The sequence below is a fragment of the Rutilus rutilus genome, assembly GCF_951802725.1.
Source record: "Rutilus rutilus genome assembly, chromosome: 20".
Taxonomy (NCBI): domain Eukaryota; kingdom Metazoa; phylum Chordata; class Actinopteri; order Cypriniformes; family Leuciscidae; genus Rutilus; species Rutilus rutilus.
Window position 1 is genome coordinate 34,138,232 of NC_140225.1, and position 26,763 is coordinate 34,164,994.

Consider the following 26,763-nt stretch of genomic DNA (forward strand, 5'->3'; position numbering starts at 1 on the left):
GAAATAAGAATTTTTAATGAAAATAAAGGTCCATGTTTAAAGCGGCGCTCAAGTTTAAATAAGTTAGACCTCACATTTTCCCCCCATTCTGCTCACGTCTCTGTGCGAACCTTAACCCTAACCCTAAAGATCACATAACCTCAGAGAACAGACAAACAATACATTTCAATAATGAAGTGACTGATTTTAGCCTCGGCATCTTTTATAGTGTGCTGTAGGGGCGGGGCATTTACATTTCTAGAGAGCATTTGATTGGACAGAAAATCTTTTTTTATTGAAAGAAAAGAAACAGCACTGCATTTAATACATTAACATAAAAGGTTAAAAGGTCAAAAATTAAATAAATAAAAAATAATATACAGAATGGTACCTCAAGTAGTAAGCAAAATGTGATCATAATTCTTAAGAAACTTGTTCTTATTGTTATCAGTGAGTTTGAGAGATTATACAACAAGAAGGGAAATCTCAGCGATAAAGACATCAAATGTAGGCAAAGTCTTGAGAAATTAGTTTTTTTATTTTGAATAAAAAATGTACAATGCAATGCAAAGAAATTAACAACAAGAATCACTCCTAGAAAAAAAATAATAAAGAAATATATCTTTAAATGAAAATTTTGAAGATTGGACACAATCTATCTTACTTTAACACACACACACACACACACACACACAGAGAAGAGCACCAGAAGTTGGCATGAAACGGAAGTTGCTCTAGTCTTTTCTTCTCTGTTGTCCCGTATATCCGAGTGAAACGCTTCAGGAACAAGAACAAATGTGGGCGGGGCTTGATTGTGCCCGTGGGAATTGATTGGTTGGGTGGTTTGCTATTGGGCACAGTCACATCCTGAATATCCGCCTGCATTATTTTTAATTTTGAAAAGAAAATTATTCTCATTTAATTTCACTTAACAATAAACGTCAATATTATATTTAGACTTACATGATACCCTACCATGTATGTCGTCTTTCACTCTAATGTGATTATCTGAGACGCGATTGCCCGCGCTGCCGATGCTGAGATCAAAAATCGATTTCAAACCAATTTATTTTATTTTTAATGGCTTTTTATAATTATGCATTATATTACCACCTATTATTGTCTACAGTATCACTGCACTCAAACACGGATGATACATTTACGATGATCAAACCAGTTATTTTTGAATAATCTTCTATGGCCTGGAAATATTCCTTTATTTAAACTACTTCAAATTTGATGACACCATCGTAAAGTAAGTGCATGAAAAAATGCAAACATTATTGTTTAATACAATAAGTTTTCCCCAAACTTTAATGCAATCCCCATAAAATAGACTTTAGTCGTAATTAATAGTGTGATAAAGGCCTATTGGCTGATCTCATGTGAGTGACAGGTTATAGCCCCGCCCTCCTCATCAGAGAAGAGGAAGTTAATCTGATTCAAGATTACCAGAAACATGAATTTACAAACACATAAAAATCATTTATAATAAACACTGCAATATTAATGACCCAAAATGACGGATCAGATTTAGAGTAACAATGTTGTTGCAAGCGTAATCACTTTGTTTATTATTATGATAATTGACATTTCATTTAAATCACCATAAATGTAATCAGGTCATTACAACAAATGGAAAGTACAGTTATTGTGTTCCATAATATATATTACAATCACTCCATGTGAGATGAGTGTCCTCATAAAAGCAATGAAGAAAACATGATCATTTTATTTATTGGAAATAAGCACTCATACAGTACAATCTTTTTTCTTTTTCTTTGATAAAACGTACAAATATTGAACAAGAAATTGAAATAGTTATGAATTCAACACTTACACCTTGTGTTGGGTCTATAAGCACTTCATATAAACCATTACAAAAGAAAAAAATCAAAGCATAATTCATTAATAAATATGTTGTGAGAGCATGAAGTGTGATTGGGTCTACTTGATGACCCTGCGCAGCTCGGCCAGGACCCAGATAGCGAAGCTGAGCAGCGCCACGGACCCGGACTGGTGTGTCGCAGCTAGTGGAGTGGGAACGTACAGCAGAAGAGTGCTGATGCCCAGAACCACCTGAGGAACACACACACACACACACCTCCATCAGAGCTGACGCTCAACGCCACCGCTGCTAATGTGGAGTCGGCTTCATCTTACAACTCAAGTTTAAAAAAATCGTAATTATACGTTTATGTCTGGATATGCATTACGCCATTTGATATGTTGATATGATATGATTCACATTATTAGACAAACGAACGGTAGATTTAGCAGAACATTCAAACAGCAGATCAAATATAAAGATGAGAAGAGAAGAAATGAATTCAGTATTCACACAGAACTGTCTCTTTCTACTGGGAGTTCTGTGTCTGTGTGTGTGTGTGTGTGTGTGCGTGTCTGTGTGTGTGAGTGAGTGTGAGTGTGTGTGTGTGTGTGTGTGTCTGTGTGTGTGTGTGTGTGTGTGTGTGTGAGTGTGTGTGAGTCTGCATGTGTGTGTGAGCGTGGCTTGTTTACCTGTGTGTAGGCGTGTGTGTGTGTGTGTGTTTGTGAAAGAGTGTGTGTGTGTCTGTGTGTGTGTGTTTGTGAAAGAGAGTGTGTGTGTGTGTGTGTGTGTGTGTGTGTGTGTGTGTGTGTGTGTGTGTGTGTGTGTGTGTGTGAGTCTGCGGCTTGTTTACCTGTGTGTAGGCCATGGCGGTGAGACAGCTGATGGCGATCTTTGCCCTGCGGGGTAACTGTGTGCGTCTGGAGAGCAGGTAGAGTCCTGTGATGGCCGTCAGCGTGCCGATGCCCTGCACACACACATCAGCTCAATCACATCCGCTTCAACACACACACACTCACTCACTCACAATGACACGACACACATCAGCTCAATCACATCCGCTTCAACACACACACACACACACACACACACACACACACACGATGACACGACACACATCAGCTCAATCACATCTGCTTCAACACACACACACACACACACACACACACACACACACACATCAGCTCAATCACATCCGCTTCAACACACACACACACACACACACACACACACATCTTCCGTACCAGAATGCGGTGGTCGAACTGAACAGTTGTGGGATTTTCGAACATGTTCTTGAGGGTGGGGGAGAAGGCCAGCAGATCGTCAGGGATCCAGCGCTCGCCCATCTTCGGGAAGGAGTTATAAACCAAACCTGCGTCCAGTCCAGCGACGAACGCACCTGTGAGATCAAACACACACTTCAGCATTACTACAGTTACACCTTTAAATCAGAATAAACTTCACAACTGTTCCTCCTGACCGTCACTCTTTAAAGGAAAGATTACATTTTCCAAGTTAAATTCACATTTCCTCCATGTAAACAGTGCTTTACTGTACAATACTAATACCACATATTTTATATTAAACATTAAATAGGTTTACATAAAATAAAAACCTAGCCTAGTTTTCTAATACATGGATTAGAAGCCGTTTCATTATTATGAACACATTATTTAATATTTCTCAGAAGCACAAAAGGTTTAAATTTACATTTAATAATCAGAAATGCCAGGCATTATAGGTGCATATACTTTAAAACAAGAAAATATTTTTGTTATATTTGATAATTTATTTCTAAGTAAATAATAAAATATTAGTGGTTAAGTGTAAAAGGCCTTTAATAAATTGGGCTTAATCATTAAAGCATTAAAAAAATAGTTGATCAATGCATTTTGTATATATATCCATCCGTCTGTCCAATATCAAATTAATAAAAAAAATTATTGAGCATGTCGGAAACAAAAGGCCATTTTCTAGCCTGTTTTTGACCCTCTGCTTTAAAGGGCACCTACTATGCCTCTTTTTAACAGATGTGATCATCGCAGCTGGCCCACCTTTACAGGTACTCTGCCCTGCCCCATCTGTGAGCCAGTGGCATCACTCTCTCCTCTCCTTCTCTCCTCCTTTCAAGCACCGTCCTTCTCCCTGGGCCAGCTCAAGGCTTGCCTACATCTCTCAACAATATAATATAAGTCTCAGGCATCCCAGAATGTGTCTGAAGTTTCAGCTCAAAATACCCTGCAGATCATTTATTACCATGGTTATTATACCACGGTCAACCCTTTTTGAGTGGAAGGAAAAACATGCTGTTTTTGTGAATGTATCTTTAAATGCAAATGAGCTGCTGCTCCCCAACCCCCCATCCAGAAGAGGGCGGAGCCTCTACAGCTCATGCCTCGGATACTTTGCTAAAACTAAAACATCTATTTGATTTGGATTACCATCTGTATCACGATCAAGGTCAAGAGACTTTGCAGTTCTTCATCATCATGAAAGTTTATCATATTTAGTCCCTCTGTGGTGAAAATCCAGCCTATGTGGTGCTTTAAGACAAACCATGTGTAAATGACGACACCATTGCTGAGTATTTCCTCCTTAAAACTGCAGTGAACCAAAGACAGTCTCAAACACACGCTTTGAAATCGCTGGTGATTCTGACGTCACAAACTACCTTGTAACCAATCAGATCAACGTGTGATCGTCAACCAGTGGATCTCTGAGCTGAGTGAGTGAGTGGAGGCAGGGCTCATTTGCATATTCATAAAACCACGCATACTAAATGAGGCAAGGGTGTCGAGTTACATTCAAGCTATTTTAATAGGCATGAAGACTTTTTTTCAAGGAAAAACGTTTAAATGTGTCATTTTGGGGATCAAAGAAATTGATTACAGGGGGACTTTAAGGTCATCATGAAACCTTCTCTGATGTGACAGTGAAACGGCGTCTCGGAAGCAGAAATAAACTTGATTTTGTCAATCTGGAATTGGTTTGATCATAGAAAGTGTTGTTGAGTTGTCGAGTGATAGGCTGCTTGTTTGCCCATTGGACAACTTATTGCCAATTTGTGCACATGATTTTAAAGTTTAAGTTAGGTGATGCATTTGCTGGTACCTGAGAGAGCCGTGAGGAAGACCAGACCGCCTGTAACCTTGGCAAACCTCCTCAGATGAAGCATCTGTCGGCTGTCAGGAATCTGCAGTGAACGAGAGCTGAATAAGAGCTGAGTAAGTGCTGAATAAGAGCTGAATAAGAGCTGTAACAGCGTCAGCAGGGTTTGAAATTAACTTTTTCACTCACCAGCCAATCTGGCTACTAAATTTAAGTGACCGGCCATTCAGAACTTTTGAGGAATTGAACTTAAAGGGGGAATTGAACAAATTGAGTAAACATAATAAGTAAAACAGCGTTACCCGCCACAGTTGATCTTTACCCGCATTTGGCGGGTCAAGTCAAGTCACCTTCATTTATACAGCGCTTTAACAGTATAGATTGTTTCAAATCAGCTTTACAGCGATAATAGGAAATTAAAGTAAAAATTTAGGCTCGAGAACACAAACCTTGAAGGTTACAAGGTGCAGGCGTTGAAAAATTTAGAAAAAAAAGTATCGTCTCCACGCAAACTACAAAAACGCGAATATGTGAAAACGTTGACGGCATGCACATGTGTATTATGTGTTTACGTAATTACGGGTGTTAATCTGAAACCCGTCTGACCAGCAGAAACAGCATCTGAAGGCTCAGCTTTACCCTGTTGTTGGGCAGCAAGAGAGTGAGGCCGGTCCAGAGACTGGCGCAGTACAGCAGCAGAGCCGAGCCCAGGTGAGCCGCCAGCCGGTACTGACTGACCCGGGGGACGTCGAACGACTCCGGCTTCTCCTCCAGCCCGCTCTTCACCATATACCAGCCCAGAAGACCCTGGACATGTGACCCGGTCACTCAACAACACAATCTCAACTGACTGACACAAGGAAGTGCTACAGCATCAAACACATTTCAATTTAAAATCATAATAAACATTTAATAACATGTACATATATAATAATAGTAGGGGTGTAACGAGACCCTCATGTCACGATTCGATACATTTCACGATACTGAACTCATACGATATTATTGCGATACTCCAAGACATATGATAAAAGGTTAACAGAAAATTAACTGTTGATTAAAATGCTAAATTTGATATAACATTGTGTGTGTAAGTGAATAGTCTTGGACTTGGTGCTGATAACCCAAAGCACAGGACAATAGAGACACCAGAACAACAATATTCATGATTCTGAAGCTGAAAATACTGAATTATTGTAGATGAATATGCTTTCACTGTCACTGACTAGATATATTTAAAATAATGTAGGACACTGTTACTGGTAACATCAGACATTTGGCATTATCAGGACACACTAATATTCCCCCATTGCATTATTATACATTATATAGTAGTTTAATGTAGTACTGACATTAAAACTAATTTTAAAACTAAAACTTTAAGTAATTTTTATTTTGGGTGAACTATCCACGATACATATTGTTGCATGTGATATATTGTGACACGATATATTGTTACACCCCTAAATAATAATAAAAACATCTAATTAATAACACCTGCCATGCAAGTTATAAACTCCAAAAGTCGCAAATACTTTTGTATTTTTAATTGTGTGGTGGAAACGAGCTTGCATTGACATTTCATTGCAGGACTGGTTACCTGGAAGACGACGAAGCCACAAAGACCCAGAACTCGAGGCTTCATGGAGCGGCTGAAGAATCCTCTTCTCCAGAAATACGCCGCAGGGAGAACGTAAGCTAATCCCACCAGCCGACCCCACATGCGGTGACCCCACTCCATGTAGAAGATGAACTTGAACTCCGTCAGGGTCATGTCGTGGTTCATGCTGTTGAAAACAGGGCAGCGTTGAGTAAAGGCAATCTGCGTGTAATCAAACACACTGTAATTTAAAGGATTATTTCACTTCAGAATTCAAATGTCCTGATGATTTACTCTCCCTCACGTCATCCAAGATGTTCACGTCTTTCTTTCTTCAGTGGAAAAGAAATGAAGGTTTTTGAGGAAATCATTCCAGGATGTTCCTCCATATAGTGTCTTCAATGGGGTCCAACGGGTCGAAGGTCCAAATGTGAGTTTCAGTGCAGCTTCAAAGTCTCGACACGATCCAGCCGAGGAATAAGAGTCTCATCTAGACAGACCAGTGGCCATTTTACAACAAATTCAACATTTATATACTTTTAACCACAAATGCTGGTCTTGCACTAGCTGTGATGCGACACACATTACGTAATCAGGTTGAAAGGCGGAAGTCTAGTGTTCACAAAGAGAACGTGCAAAGACTGAGTCAAACGCCATTTACAAAACAAACTAAAGAAAAAAAGTTAAAACAATGATGTCGGATGATTTTGAAGTTGAAAATTAGATGAATGAGTTTTTCGCCCTACTCTACATTTCTGAACCGGGACACACGTGACCTTTCAACCTGAATACGGAATGCGTGAAGTCGAGCATTTGTGGTTAAAAGTATATAAATGTTTATTTTGTTCTAAAATGTCGGCTGGTTTGTCTAGATAAGACTCTTATTCCTCGGCTGGATCGTGTCGAGACTTTGAAGCTGCACTGAAACTCACATCTGGACCTTCGACCCGTTGGACCCCATTGAAGACACTATATGGAGGAACATCCTGGAAGGTTTTCCTCAAAAACCTTCATTTCTTTTCCACTGAAGAAAGAAATCTTGGATGACGTGGGGGAGAGTAAATCATCAGGAAACTTTGAAGTGAACTACTCCTTTAAGCTTCATGCCAGTATAGTATCAGTGCAAATGTTCCTCTAGTGAGTGAGAAACATATACTCACATTTTGAACTCTGGGAACTGTTTGTACTTGGAGAACTCGTCCTCCCACTCGGCTTGAGTCTGTGGAGGCTTCATCTCTTTCACTAAATGCCAGTCAACCATCGACAGACCGGACTCCGTCAATCTGAGAGATCAGAAACATGTTTCACGCGTGTTGAACAGGTCCTTCAAAACCCTGTGCCATCAAACCTAGCCTGTTATCAACTGTTAGTCATATTTAATCATGATCTTGTGTCGACACGTAATAAGCGATCGTTTGCTCATGAAAATATGAAAGAGACTCCGATTAAACAAGCCCAAACACAGTCAAACCAATAATTATTCAGACACCAGATTTAAGTTTTGATATCATGTCACTAGTGTGATCAGGACACTATAGTTCATTTATATTAGTGAGGAGAGCAAAATACAGTAAACTGTGACATATTATACCCAAACACTCTTCATACAGAGACTACCAGTGACATTTAGAAAAATTTGGGACCAAATATTATTCAGACATTTTGTGTGTTTAGTGTGTTTTCTTTAATTGCTAATGCTCTTTTCACACACAGACTGAACACAATGAAGCATTGCTTGGTGATTGGTTGAGCTAAACTGGTATTATCTAATTGTGTAGTTAAATTTAACAGCTGACAGATATTGAACATAATTCATGTGTGAGACAGTCTAACAGAAGGACGGACAAAACCAGTCAAATATCAACTGAGTTCTGCTCATATTTTATTACCATTTTCTAAACTATAGCGAATAAACTGATAATGTGAGAAATGTTGAAGGTGTCTGAATAGTTTTTGGTTTGACTGTACTTAATAACCAAAAATAAATGCATTTGATGCTCGTTTATTTCTCATTAAACTAACACTAACTCACTTCAGTCATTTGTATGCTGGTTCAATGGGAAATAAGTGATATCAATCAAGCATCATTTGCATTGTGTACATTTTCATGAGTGTTTATGGTTATCCTCATCAAATGCTAAATATGATAGAATAACAATCTTCAAACATATGTGTTCATATGCACCCTACGTTTCAATTCAAAGTGAGTACTTTTTCATTTATTAGATAGCTGCATGATTTTAAAGAGTTAAAGTCTAAAAAGTTAAACTAACGTTGGATTATCAGTTCCATATCAGTGCGTTCCTTATAAAAATGTGCTTAAATTAGACAAAACTCAGTATTCATAATAAAAGTAAGTCATCTACAGAGATGCAATGTTTTAAAAATAGTACCTAAGTAGCTGGAGCCTTGATGTTATATTAGTAAGAACGAGTGTAATCATTATACGAAGGCTGATATAAAATTAACCAGTTTCAGTTTGATTTCCCAAAAGGACGCGTCCAGCCTCAGCTTTGGAAAACAATAAATTATCTCTATTAAAATCAATGCTGTAAATCATGACGCAGAGCTGAAGCTCACGGTAACTGGAAGTCAGTTTACACCACATCTCTTCCTACAGAATCAGGCCAAAACTGAAGATGATGTGGAGTTTGTTTCAGGAGTTCTTGCCAAAGTGAACTTTCTGGCTGGTTAAACGTCCTCAAACTCCCATTGGTCAGTGTGGTGATGATGTAACAGGTGGGTGTGGCTCTGAGGCTCCTCCTTCTTAGAGCTGTAAATCTCCATTTCTTCTGTTCAGACGCGAGTAAAAACAGGAACACACTGGAGAGCCGCTTTATAGTAGAAACTGAAGCTGTAACTCTGACTGAAAGAGACACTGACACTGTTTTTCATGTTTAATACTGTAAAGCTGCTGCTTTAAATCAATCTATTGTATAAAGTGCTGTATGAGTAAACGTGACGTGACTGTAGATCTGAATCTCAGAGCTGGAGCAAACATCTCCACATCACTATGATCAGATGCTTTCTGAACTGCTGTTTTCTCATTGTTATTGTGTGTTTATTCTGTTACTGAGAGGAAAGAGCAGCTCATGTTTACTCATTCATCTATATGTGGGCGGAGTCAGGATGTTCACTAACAGAAATGTGGGTGGAGTCAGGATGTTCGCTAACAGAAATGTGGGTGGAGTCAGGATGTTCGCTAACAGAAATGTGGGCGGAGTCAGGATGTTCGCTAACAGAAATGTGGGCGGGGTCAGGATGTTCGCTAACAGAAATGTGGGCGGAGTCAGGATGTTCGCTAACAGTTTATCACAGCAAAGGTGTTTCAAATACCTTTCAAAGAACGAAAAAAAACTTCACAGTGAGAATATCTGAGCCTGTAATCTACTAAATATTAAACGACTGCATACAATCCCTGATGGATTTTTATCTAGTCGTGTTTGATTTTAAAAGGTATGGTTGGGATGAGATAAAATAAAGTAATTATTGTTTGTTTAGTGTTTTTACCTGGTAACGCCTCCCAGAACCACAGCGCCCAGAACCAGTCCACTGCAGCCCAGCAGCCAGCGGCCAATCACACGATCCGACGCCACGTTGGGGAACGAGGCGCTTCTGACCGACACATTCTCTGTGGTCACTGTGGTCTGTCTTCTCTTCAGCAGCCATTGCCTCAAAGGGGTTCGCTATTGACAAGAAACATACATTTCAATGACTGACATACAGGTAGTGGTGCATAAAAGTATCCAATCGTCTTAAGTAAAGTTATGGCGCTTTTCCACTGCATGGTACGGCTCGCTTCGGCTCGCTTTAAATGGTACCACCTCTGTTGAGGTTCCAAGCGTAACGTACCGATACTAAAATGTGACGTGAAAACACTGCAGATCACTGATTGGTCAGATAGAATCATCACTACCGGCGTCGTAGCCAGTAACAGCCACCGCTGCAGCACCTGTTTTTAAACTACTTGCTTGACGAAAAAAATAAATGGCTGAATCGTGGTCAGTGGACGAAGTGCAGACGTTCCTCTCGTTGGTTGCCGAGGAGCGGATTAGTAGCTCAACTCTTAAACGCGTGTACACGGCTACCACCGGACCTACAAACAGTGTAGGGACAATAGCGATCAGTCTATAATCCCACCCACTTTGAAGCGTACTAACTGCAGTGGAAAAGCGAACCGAGCCGAGTCGTACCACGCAGTGGAAAAGCGCCATTAGACACCTTTAAAAGAGGACGTTTTATGCCTTTTTACAGTGTTTTCAGGCTCTACTAGAACAGGTTTTCCTGCTTGAATGTTGATTATTTTCCTCATATTCTCCATTGTTGCGGCTCCTCTCTTCCCAGTCTGTCAGTAACGCTCTGTTTACTTCCTGTCTCTATGAAGCCCCTCCTTCTGAAAAGCACACAGTGCTCTGATTGGTCGGCTGGATCAGTGTGTTGTGATTAGTCGAGTGCTTCGAGTGTGTTTGGGAAATGTCCCGCCCCTTTTACCATAACCGCCAGTTTAACCATAGACTGTAAAAAGTGTCCGTGACGTCACCCGTAGGTTTCTGAAGAGCATTTTTGAAGCCTAAAGTGGGCGGAGCCGGCCGTCGCCATCTTGGCCTGGCGTCACTCCCGGATAACAGAACATGGGCAAAGAGGCGGGGCGTGAGTGGAGCTGAGGAGCCTGGCTATCTGACGTGATCGAGTTAGCTCAGGCTAGGGAGGTAATGCTATAACGTTATGCTACTGACAGTAGGGCTGTGTATTGGCAAGAATCTGGCGATACGATACGTATCACGATACATGGGTCACGATTCAATATATTGCAATATATTTCGATACTGTGCATTAGGCGATATATTGGGATTTTTTTAAAGTAGGACTATAATTTTAGAAAAAATTATATAAAAAAAAAGACATGATGTGCATAAAAGTCAAAGAAGTTTACTTTAGGTTAACAATTCAGTTCACAGAAAATCAGACTGCCAGTTTGGTATTGTGGTTCACAGGTTCTTATTATAGTGAGCAAATTTGTATATTTCTCAAGTAGGCCATAATAAAAGAAAATACATAGCCCCTGTCACAATACAAAACAACAACGTGAACTGGACGAAAATGAATGAAAGTGAACAAAATGAATGTGTCATATAGGCCTATTGAAATCAAGTTTTTATTTGATAAAAGATTTTAAAAGAACTGGACGCGCGAATGAGGCAAATTAACGTCTGCCGCGCTAAACGCCTCATTCGTGCCACAGGACCTACAGACGCGAGTAAACGCGTCTTTGCATTAACTTAACATTGAAATCACTCGCGCCAGACACTCTATTCGCGTTTGGTGTGAACGCAGCTTCACGGTGCGCGTCCACTACAGCGGCAAAACTACGCTCGGTGCCGCTGGCAACGCTGTAACGTCTCCGCTTTGGGGTGTGTCTGTTACGAGTGTGTTTGTTTTTTTCAACACACGGACAGTATAATCATCATGCACGCGATTACATTTAGAAATAGACAAGCTTTGTTTCCAAATGCACCAAGCAAAGATCCTTTCAATTTTATAAACCCAGCCAATATAATAACAATAAACACATCCAAAATAAAATCTTTAACATATATAAACAACTGCAAAGCATCTAATTTGTAAACAAAATGATTTACGCACTAAATCCATCATAAACTGCCGACCGCGTTTTTCGCTTGATATTTGCATAAAGTCGAGAACTGCCCAACCTTTTGACGCTCTCAGTCGCTCTCAACGCTTTCTCCGGTCCTGCACTGCTGAGCGTGAAGCTCGACTTCCATGGAATGAATTGAAAACGCTTGCTCCGCTCGCTCCGTGCCAGTGGACACGCACCGTTCGGCGAGCCTTTTAAACAACATAAACGTGAACCACCGTCTTACCATGAATATTTTTGGACGTAAAAAAAAAAAAAAAAAAAAAAAAAAAATCGATATTGCGTTTTTGAAAATCGATACAGTATTGCAAAATAAAATATCGCGATACTCATGTGTATCGATTTTTTCTTACACCCCTAACTGACAGTAACAAGTCTGCGACTGCACAGGGCCTCGCGCTAAAGTGACAGTTGATGATGTGAAAGCCAATTAAAAGTTCCTATTTTTGCCCTTCGAAATATAATAATAGTTAAAAGACATGACTACAAGTGAGACTGTGTATCGTGATTCTGTACTATTCTGCTGGTTGAAAATGTATCATGTAGTCACTTAATATTACTCTGACAGAGTGTGTGTGACAGTGATTTATGTGCATTACGTTACATGTCAGTCACTCTTTTTTTATAGCCTATGGTCCGTCAGCGCGGCATCGCTCATCAAGTTCGTAGAGAGCTTATTCAGATTCTTATTCTGATTTTGGCCGCCTCTCAAACGGGTTAAACCATAGATATATTGCCTATGAAGTTCAAGTAAATGCGCTAGAAATCCGCGCTCATTCAAGGATGTGCATTTATAGCATGGACGGAGAAAGCGCCGACGCCTGCAGGATTTCACCTGACGGTACATAAACATATTATAATCTATCTGTTCCGTGAGAGCAGAACGAACGAGCCTTTATTGACGTCTTTAAATCTGAAAACTCCAAAAAGCAACGAAATTGTCAGACATCCATTAGTGCATGTTCACAGAGGAAAACAACTGAAATACAGCGCTGGTTGTTCTCTCGAACGATACTCGACGACAACGACGGAATCCTAAGCCGTGGGCGAAGTAACGGGTGTATTAAATTGTATGAAATAATCCCGAAAAAAAGCACAAAACACTGCAGAGATGGCAAGTTCAGCAGCTAACACTTGCTGAGGTGAAGTGACGGCTAGTAACAGCAGACAAACGGCTAGCATTGACATCAGCGGGAATCCATCTGTCACTCAAGTGGCCACACCCATGCAGAACTTTAAATATTAATCAACTAAACGGATGAGTTATAAAAAAATTCACCCCCCTCACAGTTGTCATGAAGGGCAAAATTAGCTGTATAGACCAAAGCCACAGAGAGAACCAGGCTGTAAACATGTCTTTTTCTGCTGTAAAATTTGGCATTTTAACATGGGGGAGATACAGATTTGACTCACTTTTAACACCAGCCTCAAGCGGCCAGTCAATGAATTGCAGTTTAACTCACTTCCGTGTTGGTTTCAAGAGAGAGACGGGGAGGTTGCCGCTTGAGTTTAACACACTACTAACTAGTTACTAACTCAACCAGGCCCCGCCCCTTTATTCTGCATATGAATTATTATAATGAGGAATATTGTGACGTGTTCGTTCGGAAGAAACTCAAGATACAATGGAGGCGTTTCAGGGAGTACAAAATAACTCCGACTGGAGGGACTTGGAAACTTTGGAAAAATAAAATATGGTCTATCTTGATTTCATGGTGACTTTAATGACAGCGTGGACGTTTAAAGGCAGTAAGTGCAGTTTTCAGACGCTCCGCAGCATCAGGGATTTTTACTGCACGTGACAGTAGTTGAGTAAATATCCATATTACATTTGTTTTTGTTTTTTTTAATAACACTATTTCATATATATATATATATATATATATATATATATATATATATATATATATATATATATATATTCATATTATTTTATTTTGTATGATTTTAGGACCTCGGGTCATTTTGTATACTTATTCATTTTCTAAATAATCGAGCAATGTGTGATATGTGACATACTGAGGGACATTTCTAAAATGTGTACAGTCGTTTAAAAGCGTTGTTAAATTGAGCTAGAATCTCCATTCAGAACACCGAGGTCATGATGATGATATATAATTCACACATGCACCGCTGCTGTCATAATAGTGTCCATGTGTCTTACTTGTATCTGCTGCAAGTTCCTCCACGCAGTTTGACAGCGACACGACACGACAAGCCTGAGCACTGGGAGCACCATGATCTCGAGCTCCGATAAACGCGTCTTCTTATGATTATTTAATATTACAAAACTAGTCACGTAACATATCGGTAACTCTCTGCTCCCCCTCGTCTTCTTCTTCTTCAGGTTTTGTTGGCCGCTTCCTTCTCAGAGGAGTTACCGCCCCCTGCTGTTCATGCGGGAGAATCACGTGATCTACACCCTTCTCCTAAAGGGCGAGTCCAAACCTATTTTTTACAGTCTATGGTCCAAACTCTGTGTCAGTGTGTGTGTGTGTGTGTGTGTGTGTGTGTGTGTGTGTGTGTGTGTGTGTGTGTGTGTGTGTGTGTGTGTGTGTGTGTGTGTGTGTGTGTGTGTGTGTGTGTGTGTGTGTGTGTGTGTGTGTGTGTGTGTGTGTGTGTGTCAGTGTCATGTTCAGCTCCACACTGGCAGTGTGTGTGTATGAGTGTGAGAGTGTGAGTCAGTTCATGTGTGTTAGTTCATGTTCATGTTCAGCTCCACACAGGCTGTGTGTGTGTGTGTGTGGGGGGGGGTTCATGTGTGTTAGTTCATGTTCATGTTCAGCTCCACACAGGCTGTGTGTGTGTGTGTGTGTGTGTGTGTGTGTGTGTGTGTGTGTGTTAGTTCTTGTTCATGTTCAGCTCCACACAGGCTGTGTGTGTGTGTGTGTGTGTGTGTGTGTGTGTGTGTGTTTATTCAGCTAGTTTTGATAGTGGTGTGTTTTAAAGAAACACTATTGGCATGAAGGTTAAATGTGGTTCTAAGGGTTCTTGACTCAAATATAAAGAACCTTTATGCCCAAAAAACTCTATATATATTTAAAAGGAAAACGTTTCATTCATAACATAAAAATGAATTCAAACTAAATCCATAAAATGATCCCATGATGGGAACCCTTAAAAGGATTTATAAACGAAGCTCCTAATCTGATTCATGCACTCTCTTTTTATTTGAAAAGAGCAAAACTGACATGGGCTTTATATAAATATACAGGCGTACACAACATGCAAAATGTAATACACTTTATTACCACAACACAAACCCATGTCAAACAACACATCAGCAAAACAACAGCAGGATAACATACAGACAGTACTATAAATCTTTAACATTTTCAGTGTCTGGTCCTCCAGGCTTGAGGAGTAACACACACGTTAAACACGTTAAACACACATGTTCCCGCTTCAGATTCCAGCATCCTTCGCCATTGAATAGAAATGTCCCTGTTTGTGAAGCAAAGCACTGGGCGAATCAAACTCCACGATCTTCCCAGAGTCCAGGACCATTACCCTGAAACACAGGCAGAGCTCAGGATCACAACATGCGTCTGTAGTTTATACGTGCATTTGAGTTCACTTTAAAATATGCAGATATAATCCATTCATATCATATACAGTCAAACCAATAATTATTCAGATATAATTTTTGATATCATGTCACTAGTGTGATCAGGACACTATAGTTCATTTCTGTAAGTGAGGAGAGCAAAATACAGTAAACTGTGACATATTATACGCAAACACTCTTCATACAGAGACTACCAGTGACATTTATACACATTTGGGAGCAAAAATGATTGGGACACTTTGAGCTGATCATGTTTTGCTGAAGTGTGTTTTCTTTAATTACTAATGCTCTTTTCACACACAGACTGAACACAATGAAGCATTGCTTGGTGATTGGTTGAGCTAAACTGGTATTATCTAATTGTGTAGTAAAATTTAACAGCTGACAGATATTCAACATAATTCATGTGTGAGACAGTCTAACAGAAGGACGGACAAAACCAGTCAAATATCAACTGAGTTCTGCTCATATTTATTACCATTTTCTAAACTATAGCGAATAAACTGATAATGTGAGAAATGTTGAAGGCGTCTGAATACATTGTGGTCTGACTGTATATCCCTGTTTTGTGTTTAAGGACTCTTATTTTGAAGGGTATTTTTGTTCCTGTTGTTTCAATTCCTGTGTTTAGTTCCAGTTTTCTTCGTTTCCATAGTAACCCTTGTTTGTTTCCATAGTGATTGGTTTCCTTCACCTGTTCCTAGCTAGCCTCTGGTTATCTTGAGTATATATACCGCAGTGTTTCCCTCGTTCAGTGTCTGGTGTTGACCATTGTGAACGACTCACGTATGTTGTTTCAGTTCTGTTTTTGCCCCGTGTCTGGATTTATTTGATTAATAAACTTCTATGTTGCACCCTGCATTACAGTAACCTGTTCATGTTAACCTGGCGCCATTAGCGCCAGTAAAGATTAATGCATTAAGCGTTTATTTTCTTTGGTGTTGTTTAATAAATGCAATGCATTTAAATCTGGAAGTAAATCCACTAAATTATCATTCCGTGAGTCACTCCCAAAATTGGGATGATTGATTTAGTGGTAACCTGCATAAAATATGTTTTGGATGTGTAGCTCAGTGTTGAATACATTTACTAGCAGATTAGAGCTACAGGATTCTGGATAAACTGAGAATAAACATGATTTGTTTGTTTTTTCAGATCAAGATCACGATTTCCCACAATTCTGAACAGACAACTTAACAAAATAAAAATTATTTTTAATTAATCTGAATGAATTATTTAAAAAAATAAATCAGTTTGAGTGAATGATTCAATGACTCACTCAATAAGTCTTCACTTGTTTTATTACTGGATGAATCAGTGTTTTTGAATGAATCTCTTGAATGAACGATTCAATGACTCACTCAATTCTTCAGGCTTGTTCGACTTGAGCCGGCGCTGCACAGACCGATTGGATTATGACATTAAAATACCAAGAAGGCGATTCAGAAGCCTACGAGCCGTCTGCTCTCTAATCGCTCTCGTGGTACTGTGATGTCATTCACCGATCGGTCTGTGCAGCGCCGGCTCAAGTCGAACAAGCCTTTCAATTGTTTCATTACTGGATGAATCAGTGTTTTTGAACAAATCTCTTGAATGAATGATTCAATGACTCACTCGATACGTCTTCAATTGTTTCATTACTGGATGAATCAGTGTTTTTGAACAAATCTCTTGAGTGAATGATTCAATGACTCTATATAAATAAAATGGACTTGGCTCACCGTGAACTGTCCATAATGGTGTTGAGCCGGTGTGCGATGGTGAGCACAGTACAGTGGGAGAACTCCCTGCGGATGGTGCTCTGGATGAGATCGTCCGTCTCCAGATCCACGGCTGCTGTGGCTTCATCCAGGATGAGTATACGGGATTTCCTGAGCAAGGCTCGGGCTAAACACAGCAGCTGTCTCTGACCAAGACTAGAGGAAACACATAAACATGTCAAGATCAGAAACTAGACTTACAGGTTTTCCTGCTTGAATGTTGATTATGTTCCTCATATTCTCCATTGTTGCGGCTCCTCTCTTCCCAGTCTGTCAGTAACACTCTGTTTACTTCCTGTCTCTATGAAGCCCCTCCTTCTGAAAAGCACACTGTGCTCTGATTGGTCGGCTGGAGCAGTGTGTTGTGATTGGTCGAGCGCTTCGAGTGTGTTTGGGAAATGTCCCGCCCCTTTTACCATAACAGCCAGTTTAACACACTACTAACTAACTCAACCAGGCCCCGGCCCTTTATTCTGCACATTAATTATTATAATGAGGAATATTGTGACGTGTTCGTTCCCGGAAGAAACTCAAGATACAATGGAGGCTCAAGACTCAAAATGCACTCATTTGAATTATATATGAACATGTTCATGTTTATACAGCTCACAAACCTTAAGTTCTCTCCCCCCTCCGAGACCTCGTGCTGAAGTCCCGTCGGCAAACCCCGCACATAATCCTTCAGATGAGCCAACTCCAGAACATTCCATATCTCCTCATCACTAAACTTCAGGAAAGGGTCCAGGTTCATCCGCAGAGTTCCCGAGAAGAGAATTGGGTCCTAGAATAAAGCGTTCGTTTATTACTCTTTCTGTCAGCGTTGCGGGACAGTCTCAGATGATGCTTTCCAATAAATGTATTTGTTTATGATGCTTAGCATGTTTGTTTTCTCTACGAGTGTGTATGTGTATATATATATATATATAAAAAATTTTTAAAACATTGCATTTTCATAATACAGCATAATTTAGTAAACCCTCATCCTTCCCTCGCGGGTCAAAATGACCCGAAGCCCAGATATTATACTTAATTTTTTTGTTTGTCCAGAAAGCTTATTTTATTTCATTTTTTAATGCAAAATAATAAATAAATAGTAATTTAAGCACATTCCTCATTCTTTCAACTTAAATTCAAAATGAATCATATAATGTTTTTGCATAAACCTTTAAATTCAGCTCAAAATATCTTCCATTGTGTGTCTTTGTCGACCTCTGGTGGAAAATAATAATATAAGATGATATTTCATGACTCTAGATGGCGCTATAGCTCTTTATGGAGTAAATGAGCTGTTCCTCTGGGTCCTAAAGTCAGTTTCTCTGCAGTGTGCATTCAGATACACATGTAGACATTATAATATATTTTTTGGTAAAGGTTTAGCATTTTTACTTTGAATTTTGAGCATTTTTAGGTATTTTTATGTGTCCTGAAGCATTCCTCGCATTCCATTCATTCCTAAGGGGGTCAAAATGACCCGCCAGGGAAGGATTTGTTACTTTCTTAAATTTCAACCACAAAACTATATATATATATTTTTTTTTGGTTCAAGTGCGACTGAAGTCCTAGGCTCTTGGACCCCTCTGATGAACACTCAATTTTTTTAAATTATAAAAAAAATGGTTTTGAGTTAAAATGACCTGAGGGAAGGAAAATAATAATTAACACAATCTTTTGAAATGACAGATACTATGCAGACATACCTTGCAGAACTCAAAGTTCCCTCCGCTATGACTGATTGTGTGTCTATATGAGTGTAATATGGAGAACTGAGGTGTGTTTCGATCAGCTCTCTGTGTCGTCAGTCAGTATTTCGTACACAAATTCAGGCACTGGACGCTAATAATCCGTCTGAATCTTTGAATCTCCATTCAACAATGATTTTTGATAAGATAAGATTTATGAACAACAGCAATGCTGATATTTTTGTAATGCAAATAAAGCACATAATGATAGTTAGGCTACTTTGATTGTTACATCTCCATTCAACATTTCAGCTGTAAATTAATTATAAATGTTGCTAAATTATGTTCACTCCCAGTTTATCCTGCAATATAAAAATAAAGTTTTTTTTTTTTAAACTTCTATCACGTGTCATGATGTGTATTGAGTTGTCGTACAATATTTATTTCACGCTTCAGAATTTCCATTAAAGTCCCCCTGTAGTCAATCATTTTATCCCTTAAAACTCCTCTTTGATCACCAAAATGACCACAAATATTTCTTCTTCCCTTAAAACAGCTTGAATGTTCCTCTACCTGTGGAATGATGGTGAGTCTGCTCCTGAGATCATGAAGCCCCAGGGTGGAGATGTCAATACCGTCGATGATGATTCGACCTTCGCTAGCTTCAATGATGCGGAACAAACAGTTGGTCAGACTAGATTTGCCTGCACCAGTTCGACCAACAATGCCAATCTGGGAAAAGTCGGGAAACAGGAAAAAAATGAACAACATTCTTTAAAATAGCTTCTTTTGTGTTCAACAGAAGAAAGAAACTCATACAGGTTTGGGACACCTTGAGGGAGAGTAAATGATGACAGGTGATGACATGATTTTTGGGTGAACTATCCCTTTAATTGTAATAAAAGTTCAAGAATCAAACATTACTGTCCTGCAAAGTTTAGCTCCATCTCTAAAAGCTTTGGAGAGACCAAAGCGGGAAGGCCTGAAAACAGACGCCGAGGTTACGTAGTTTCTGCTCCAACGGGAGTAACATTGGTCTGTGTGCTGTATGTTCAGTTTTTGTTCTTCCGTATCGTTCGTCCGCCATCTTTGCTTTTTCACAAAGCATTATGTTGCTTCACTTCAGCTACGATGAAGAGACACCCTTTGGGGGCGGGGCCATGAAGAGACACCCTTTGGGGGCGGGGCAATGAAGAGACACCCTTTGGGGGCGGGGCAATGAAGGGAGGGGCGTGTTTGTTTGGGTTGATTTCAAAAATCAACAATGTTTCTCAGAAATCATTTACTTCACCTTTAACTCTACATTTGAGTCATCGCTTCCTCCAAAAACCCAACGGTGTCAAACACAACCAAGGTAGATACAGAACTAGAGTTCTTTAAGTCTTGTATAACAATGATCACCATTTATCGCTCCATATTGGCATTTTCAATAAATCAAAAATATTAAGTATCTGATGTGTCTCCTCACCTTCTCTGTGGTTTTAATGTCACATGTGATTCCATGGAGAATGAGCTCCAGCTCAGGCCGGTATCGAACTTTGTAGTTTTCGAAGCGGATATTCCCGGCGGAGGGCCAGTCGTCAGGAGGACGATTACTGGTGATCCACGGAGCCTGGAGACATACATATTCCCACACTAAATCAACTGAATTTAGAAAAACATCTCTCCAATTCCATTTAAAGTTTTCTAAATCACTGGATTTCATATGGATCTGTTCAACAAAAATGGTAAAACTAGTGAAGAATGTCTGTGCAAATATTCCCTTACACAGGTATTTATGAAGTATTACGTATTGATTTTCTAATGCTCTTTCAGCTGACTTTTCATGTAATAATTAACTACAATCACAAAAATGTTCTTACATTATTGCATGTCATGGGAAATGTGATCATACTATTAGAGCAAAGACATCATCCGGTCAACCTTGAGGTTTTACCATTTAAGCCATTAAGAATTATAGGTAAATCTCCATGTAAAGGTTTTGACTGTTATAATGTAACGCTTTAAGAATGTTTCTAACCAGCTGTATTCGGCTCGTCTATAGTTCATAATGTTTGGGAGATTGAAAAAACATTATTAGTACATTAATCCAGAAACTGACACATGAAAGTGATTTGATTCTCTACCTCATTTTTGATCTCTGTGTATTCGCTCACTCTTTCCACAGCGACGATGTTGGTCTCCAGTTCTGATGTCATTCTCACGAGCCAGTTCAAAGTTTGCGTCACCTAATAAGAAGCAGTGTTACTTAATGGCAAGGTTATATGACTCACAAGCACCTCAAAATCAAAGAAATATATTACATTTAAGGCATATGAGATGGACAGTCCAACCAGTCCACTATTCAAAGAGTCTCGAGAGATTACAGCAAACAGCGCTGAGAAAAACACCACCAGATTCCCCAGAGACTCCAAGCGCATGGCCAACCACCTGAGATCCAACAAGCAACATTAGAGCAAACACAGATTTATCTCTCGGCGAAAAGCTCGGGATATACTACCAATTCTGACCTATTAGAAACAATCCAAGGATAGACACTTTTGAGATTCTGATCAATGGTGTCCTCATTTTGCTTTAGGAAACGCTGCTGATGCCCATACGCCCGTATCACAGAGAGGCCTGACACCGTTTCTCCAAAGTGAGAGTAAATGGGAGATCGAGACACAGAATCCAGTCGTCTGAGTTGCCTGGATGTAGCGACATAGAACCTCTGAAATACAGGAAGCGGGTTTAGACCATTTTATTATTATTTTACTAACTATATGTGAGAAAAATATGTTGCCAAGTTTTTAAAAAACCCAGTGTCCACAGAGATTACAGTTTATTTGTTTTAGCATTACTGTTAGCTGTCTTACCTGCACAAAGTAGTAGATTACAGCCATTGGTACAACAACTGCAGTGAAGATTGGAGTAGCCAGACAGATGACAAACAAGGTCCCTAGAACTCCGAGAAGACAGAGAATCCAGGATCTGAAGGACATCGGGATCATCTCATCCACAGTGAAGATATCCTAAATATAAGCCAAATCGAAAAAACAATATTTCAGTTTAAGAACAGGCAAAGTACAGCAATCATAGGGGGAAAATATCTATTTTTATATATTTGGGTTTTTATTCGATTTCGTCATTTTCATAGTCTTGAGATGCGTTTACATTCCAATTAGATTGCCATGTTTATATGAATCTGTAAAATACTTTTTGAGCATTGAAAATGAAATTTCCAACTTCAACTGTCCTAAATCTCGAATGCTTTGGAGCACAGTTTGGTCTCTCTTTAAAGATGACACTTGGCAGATTATTGCTGAAGTAAAGTAAGTTTGTTGTTATGAAAAATGCACAAAAATACTTTTTAAAATTTTATATGAAATAAATATTTTCCAAAACATGTTTAACTCTAAAACTGAGAACATCTAAATAAGCTGTGTTCCAAATTTAAGGTTGATATCTAAAAAAAAAGAGCTTTCAGTAAGATTTTGTTTGGGCGCAGAACGTTTCCATTAGATTTGTTTGATTTTTAATGTGCTCATTTTTTACCACGAGGAGCACAAGACTATTTTTTCAGGACCATTTAAACTTTTTGATTCATGACCATGATTTTGTGTGTGTGTGTGTGTGTGTGTGTGTGTGCTCACTTAGCAAGTGTCAAAACCTAATTTTACCAAATTTCGTACCATTCTGACAAAAATTCAAAAAAAACTAAATTTACAAATTTTCGGTCAAAAATTACCAAATTAAGTTTTCTTTAATTGTCAATGATGGTTCCATGAAGAACATTTAACATCCACAGAATCCATTGTACAAAATAATTCAGTTGTACAAAAGGTTCTTTCGATTATTCACATGTTCTTCGCAGTAAGAAATTACGGTTCTTTTAAAGGGGTCATGAACTGAGAATTCAGAGTTCCTTATACTATAACAATACCTTGTAAGTTTCAAAACTCAAAACTTCCTTGTTATTCCAAAAACTGCTTTTATTGAAACCAAGGCCAGAAACGACAGGATCTGAGAAGTGGAGATTTGTGACGTCACAGGGCAGTGAAAGACCGCCTTTGCAGAAGAATATCAACGCCTACGTCTACATCACCGCGTCTTTGGCCCCGCCCACTGGAGCGTTAGTGAATATAGTGACATGAGAACGAGTAAAGATCGACATAGGATCAATACCATTGCCTTCCAAAGGATCTCGATGCTAGGATAGTTTTCAACAATGTGAATGTCTCAGCAGTGCATTATTTGCTTGTATTCGGTGTATTTCACTGTGGATTATTTGGTAAATAATAATCATGACCCGTTTAAGAACCGATCACTGAAAGGTTCTTTGTGGAACCAAAAATGCTTCTTCTTTGGCATCACTGTTTAAAAACCCTTCTGGAACCCTTATTTTTAAGAGTGTCTAGAATGTTAATGAGCTTGTCTCTGGCCTTCATAACTTCAGACCCACTAATTATACAAATCAATGCAATTTGTAGATCTTTGTTTTGGCTTTATGGCAAACATCAACAAAATTGTGTTCAGTGTTAAAGGTGATATACCTTAGCGAAACGATTGACTACTCGTCCTGAAGGTGTGGTATCAAAGAACACCATGGGTACTTTCAGAATATTAGACAGCAGGTTTGTGTGTAGAGTCCTGGACGCACAAATGGATCCATCAGCTAGGAGTATAGTGCCTAAAAACACCAGAAATCCTGGCAGAGAAAGACATAACGTCACTTAGTCATGAAGGATAATTCGTGTACTTCTTCCACCGTTTTACCTACAGCCACCAAACTCTGTACACAAACTGTTCTCATCGAGCCAGACAACTTTTAAAATTACAATCATTCGCTCCGAGCAACAGGAAGTCAGCCATTTTGGATATAATGTGAATTTCTTCGTTCATGGGCATTCATGCGATTCTCACACACATTGGAGATGCTAATTGCGAACAGATTTTTGATATCTCAAACATTGTTGTCAAAATGTAAACAGGAAAAGTCTCATAATTTCTAAGTTCTTTATCTGATTTAGATCAAACTGGGGATGAGTGTTTGGCCATGGAGGCTGATCACATGGATATGACTATTGTGGTTCATGGTCACAGCGCCATGCAATGCAAAGCTCATAGTCTTGCACAAAGGGATTTATTCTATCAAACAGAGAACCAGAGAACACTGATCCAGGCCAATCACAACACACTAGGTCAGCTGGCCAATCAGAGCACTCTGAGCATTTCAGAAGGCGGGGCTTTGTAGAAATCAGCTCGTTTCAGACAGACTGGGAATAGAGGTGCTGCAATAATGTACAGTATGTTTTTTGCACAAAAGCATGTTAACTTATTCTAGTACACCCAAAATAATGAACTAGCCTCTTTAAATCACAGAAATATCATGTTCTCGATTTCATTCTGTTGGTAAAAGTATTTCTTTCTTTCTGCTCATACCTTGTGCAATTCCCAGGGCTCCAAAGACACCTATTCTCGTGTCTCTAATATGATTTGGGTAGGTTTTGTTGAAATAATTTTCAGCATCATTAGTCCAGTCACTGAGCCACAGATTCTGACCAATGATGGCCACATTCTGGATGAAGTAGATGAGGAAACTCCAGGTGACGTAACACCATCCCATCGCCCTCAGATACTGAAGATACACTGAGAACTTCACCTGGTACATGGAGCAAAAAATAATTTGCACAATTACTGAGGGGGAAAATAGATGACAAAACATGGAGAATCATAATAGCTTTTAGTTCCTATTATGTACCCTTCCGGTCTCCATTGTCTCTTTCTCAATCAGTCGCTGTCCTTTCTTATCGCCAGAGTCTTTTTTGCTTCGAAGAGAGCTGTTCTTCCTTACTCTCACACTGAAGACAAAAAATATAAATATAAATATTGGTGAACACAAAACTGCACTCTTGTATTTCAGTTGCATTTGTGAAGATCATGATGACTATAGAGTGCATTAGAGCGTTGGCACTCTATACTTGCTCAAGTGGGGCAACATTCAGTTTATCTGTGTGAAATAGTGCATGTCTGGAATAAAATCTTTTGTTGTTCTAACATGTTTCTCGATGGTGTGTTTGGTTTACCTTCCGTTTCGTTGAGAGCGACGCAGGCTGTTTTCTCTCTTCAGTGTGTTTGAGACGATGTCCTCTGGAGAGTCGTCGGCCTGAGGCTCCAAACCCTCCGGCAGGGTGTCGATCTCCTCATAGTCGGACCCCTGAGCTGCTGCTGTTTGACACACAATTACAATCACATCGTTTATGAGCATCAAGACTTGTGCACGTGTGTTTTGATGCAAGTAGTGCAAAAACATACTGCATTTCAAGTATACTTGTTTCTAAGTAATGCTTTAGAGATCGTTTATTGTTCATGCATGCCAAATCTATGAACACACACAAGAAATTAATAAAGAAATTACTACTTTTATTCAGCAAGGATGCATTAAATTGATCAAAAGTGGCAGTAGAGATATTTATAATGTTACAAAATATTATATTTCAAATAAATTATTTTCTATTCATCAAAGAATCCTGAAAAATAAAATGTGTCACGGTTTCCACAAAAATATGAAGCAGCACAACTGTGTTCAACATTGAAAATTCAGCTTTGATCACTGGAGTAAATTACGCTTTAAACCTGTAATATTTTTTCACTGTGTTTACTGTATTTTTGATCAAATAAAAGCAGCCTTGGTGAGCAGAAGAGACTTCTTTCAAAAGCATTTAAAAATCATAATTCTTCCAAAGTTTTGAATGTTAGTGTACATTATTGGATATTAAAAAGAGTTTGCCAAGTGTGCCCAAATGGTCCATAGTGTGGATCCCTGCATGCTTTTTGGCTAACAATGAAGAAATGGAGAAGAACATTTCCACACTGCTTTATCTGCTCCCATTAAACTTTAATATATTGCAACACTCCGACCACACATGGTCTTCAGTTGGGCTAATACTGTCCATAACCCGTCATTTTGGTTAGAGGATTATATACACTCTTAAAAAAAGTTACACTGGGGTTCTATATAGAACCCTCAGGTTCTTGACTCAGTTTTAAAGAACACTTTATGACAAAAAGGAATGTCTTTTGTTTTCTTCTGATAAAGTATGTTTACAAGCATTTGTTTAATTATGTTTAATTCATAAAATGTAGCCTAATTAAAAATGAATTAATTAATTAAAACTATAAACAATAAAATTGTCACAACCACCAGCTGGAGTGCCAATGATCTCCACCAGAGGGCGCTCCTTCCATCTGCTTAATCACATCATGGACTGCATTTCCCAGAAACCATTGCCTGGACAGATCTGATTACTTCCACCTGTGTGTTATTATCTCGTTTACTCTTGCCTATTTAAACCCTGGGTTTTCAGTCATTCTTTGCGAAGTCTTGTATGTTGTTACACTGTATTTCTGAGTTTTTTCCTGGTTTCCTGTGTCTTGTTTTTTTTAATTCTCTGCCTGTTTTCCGGATTTCCTTTTGTCTGTGTTTTCTGCCCTGTTGCTCATTTGGGTTGTTTGACCCTTTGCTCGTTATATTGGTTACGATTCTGGACTGTCCCAGTAAAGCTGCATTTGGATCTTCAACCCAAGTCTTGGAGCAGTTTGTAAC

At 39.2% G+C, this 26,763-nt stretch overlaps 2 protein-coding genes across 3 annotated transcripts in view; both read right to left on the bottom strand.

Moving 5' to 3' along the window:
* Positions 1-1,526: 1,526 nt before the first annotated feature.
* cox15 (cytochrome c oxidase assembly homolog 15 (yeast)) lies at positions 1,527-14,539 on the bottom strand. Its single transcript, XM_084391901.1, has 9 exons — positions 14,336-14,539; positions 10,026-10,201; positions 7,676-7,798; positions 6,516-6,702; positions 5,555-5,722; positions 4,919-5,000; positions 3,052-3,206; positions 2,661-2,774; positions 1,527-2,058 (listed from the first exon to the last, which is right to left on the bottom strand). The coding sequence occupies exons 1-9, from the start codon at positions 14,408-14,410 to the stop codon at positions 1,927-1,929; spliced, it is 1,212 nt and encodes a 403-aa protein (XP_084248027.1). The 5' UTR covers positions 14,411-14,539; the 3' UTR covers positions 1,527-1,926.
* Positions 14,540-15,399: 860 nt separating this feature from the next.
* Positions 15,400-26,763, bottom strand: part of abcc2 (ATP binding cassette subfamily C member 2) — a 37,806-nt gene continuing 26,442 nt past the window's right edge. Inside the window, exons 21-33 of one of the 2 annotated variants that reach the window (XM_084391484.1) lie at positions 25,244-25,385; positions 24,919-25,018; positions 24,600-24,819; positions 23,711-23,865; positions 22,034-22,189; positions 21,689-21,888; positions 21,482-21,608; positions 21,305-21,406; positions 20,647-20,790; positions 19,752-19,910; positions 18,114-18,280; positions 17,461-17,655; positions 15,400-15,682 (exon numbers count right to left, since the gene is read on the bottom strand). In XM_084391484.1, coding sequence (XP_084247610.1) covers positions 15,577-15,682; positions 17,461-17,655; positions 18,114-18,280; positions 19,752-19,910; positions 20,647-20,790; positions 21,305-21,406; positions 21,482-21,608; positions 21,689-21,888; positions 22,034-22,189; positions 23,711-23,865; positions 24,600-24,819; positions 24,919-25,018; positions 25,244-25,385 — 1,973 coding nt within the window. In that variant the 3' untranslated portion in view covers positions 15,400-15,576. The remainder of the gene's footprint in view (positions 15,683-17,460; positions 17,656-18,113; positions 18,281-19,751; positions 19,911-20,646; positions 20,791-21,304; positions 21,407-21,481; positions 21,609-21,688; positions 21,889-22,033; positions 22,190-23,710; positions 23,866-24,599; positions 24,820-24,918; positions 25,019-25,243; positions 25,386-26,763) is intronic. The other variant, XM_084391485.1, reaches the window with a different exon arrangement.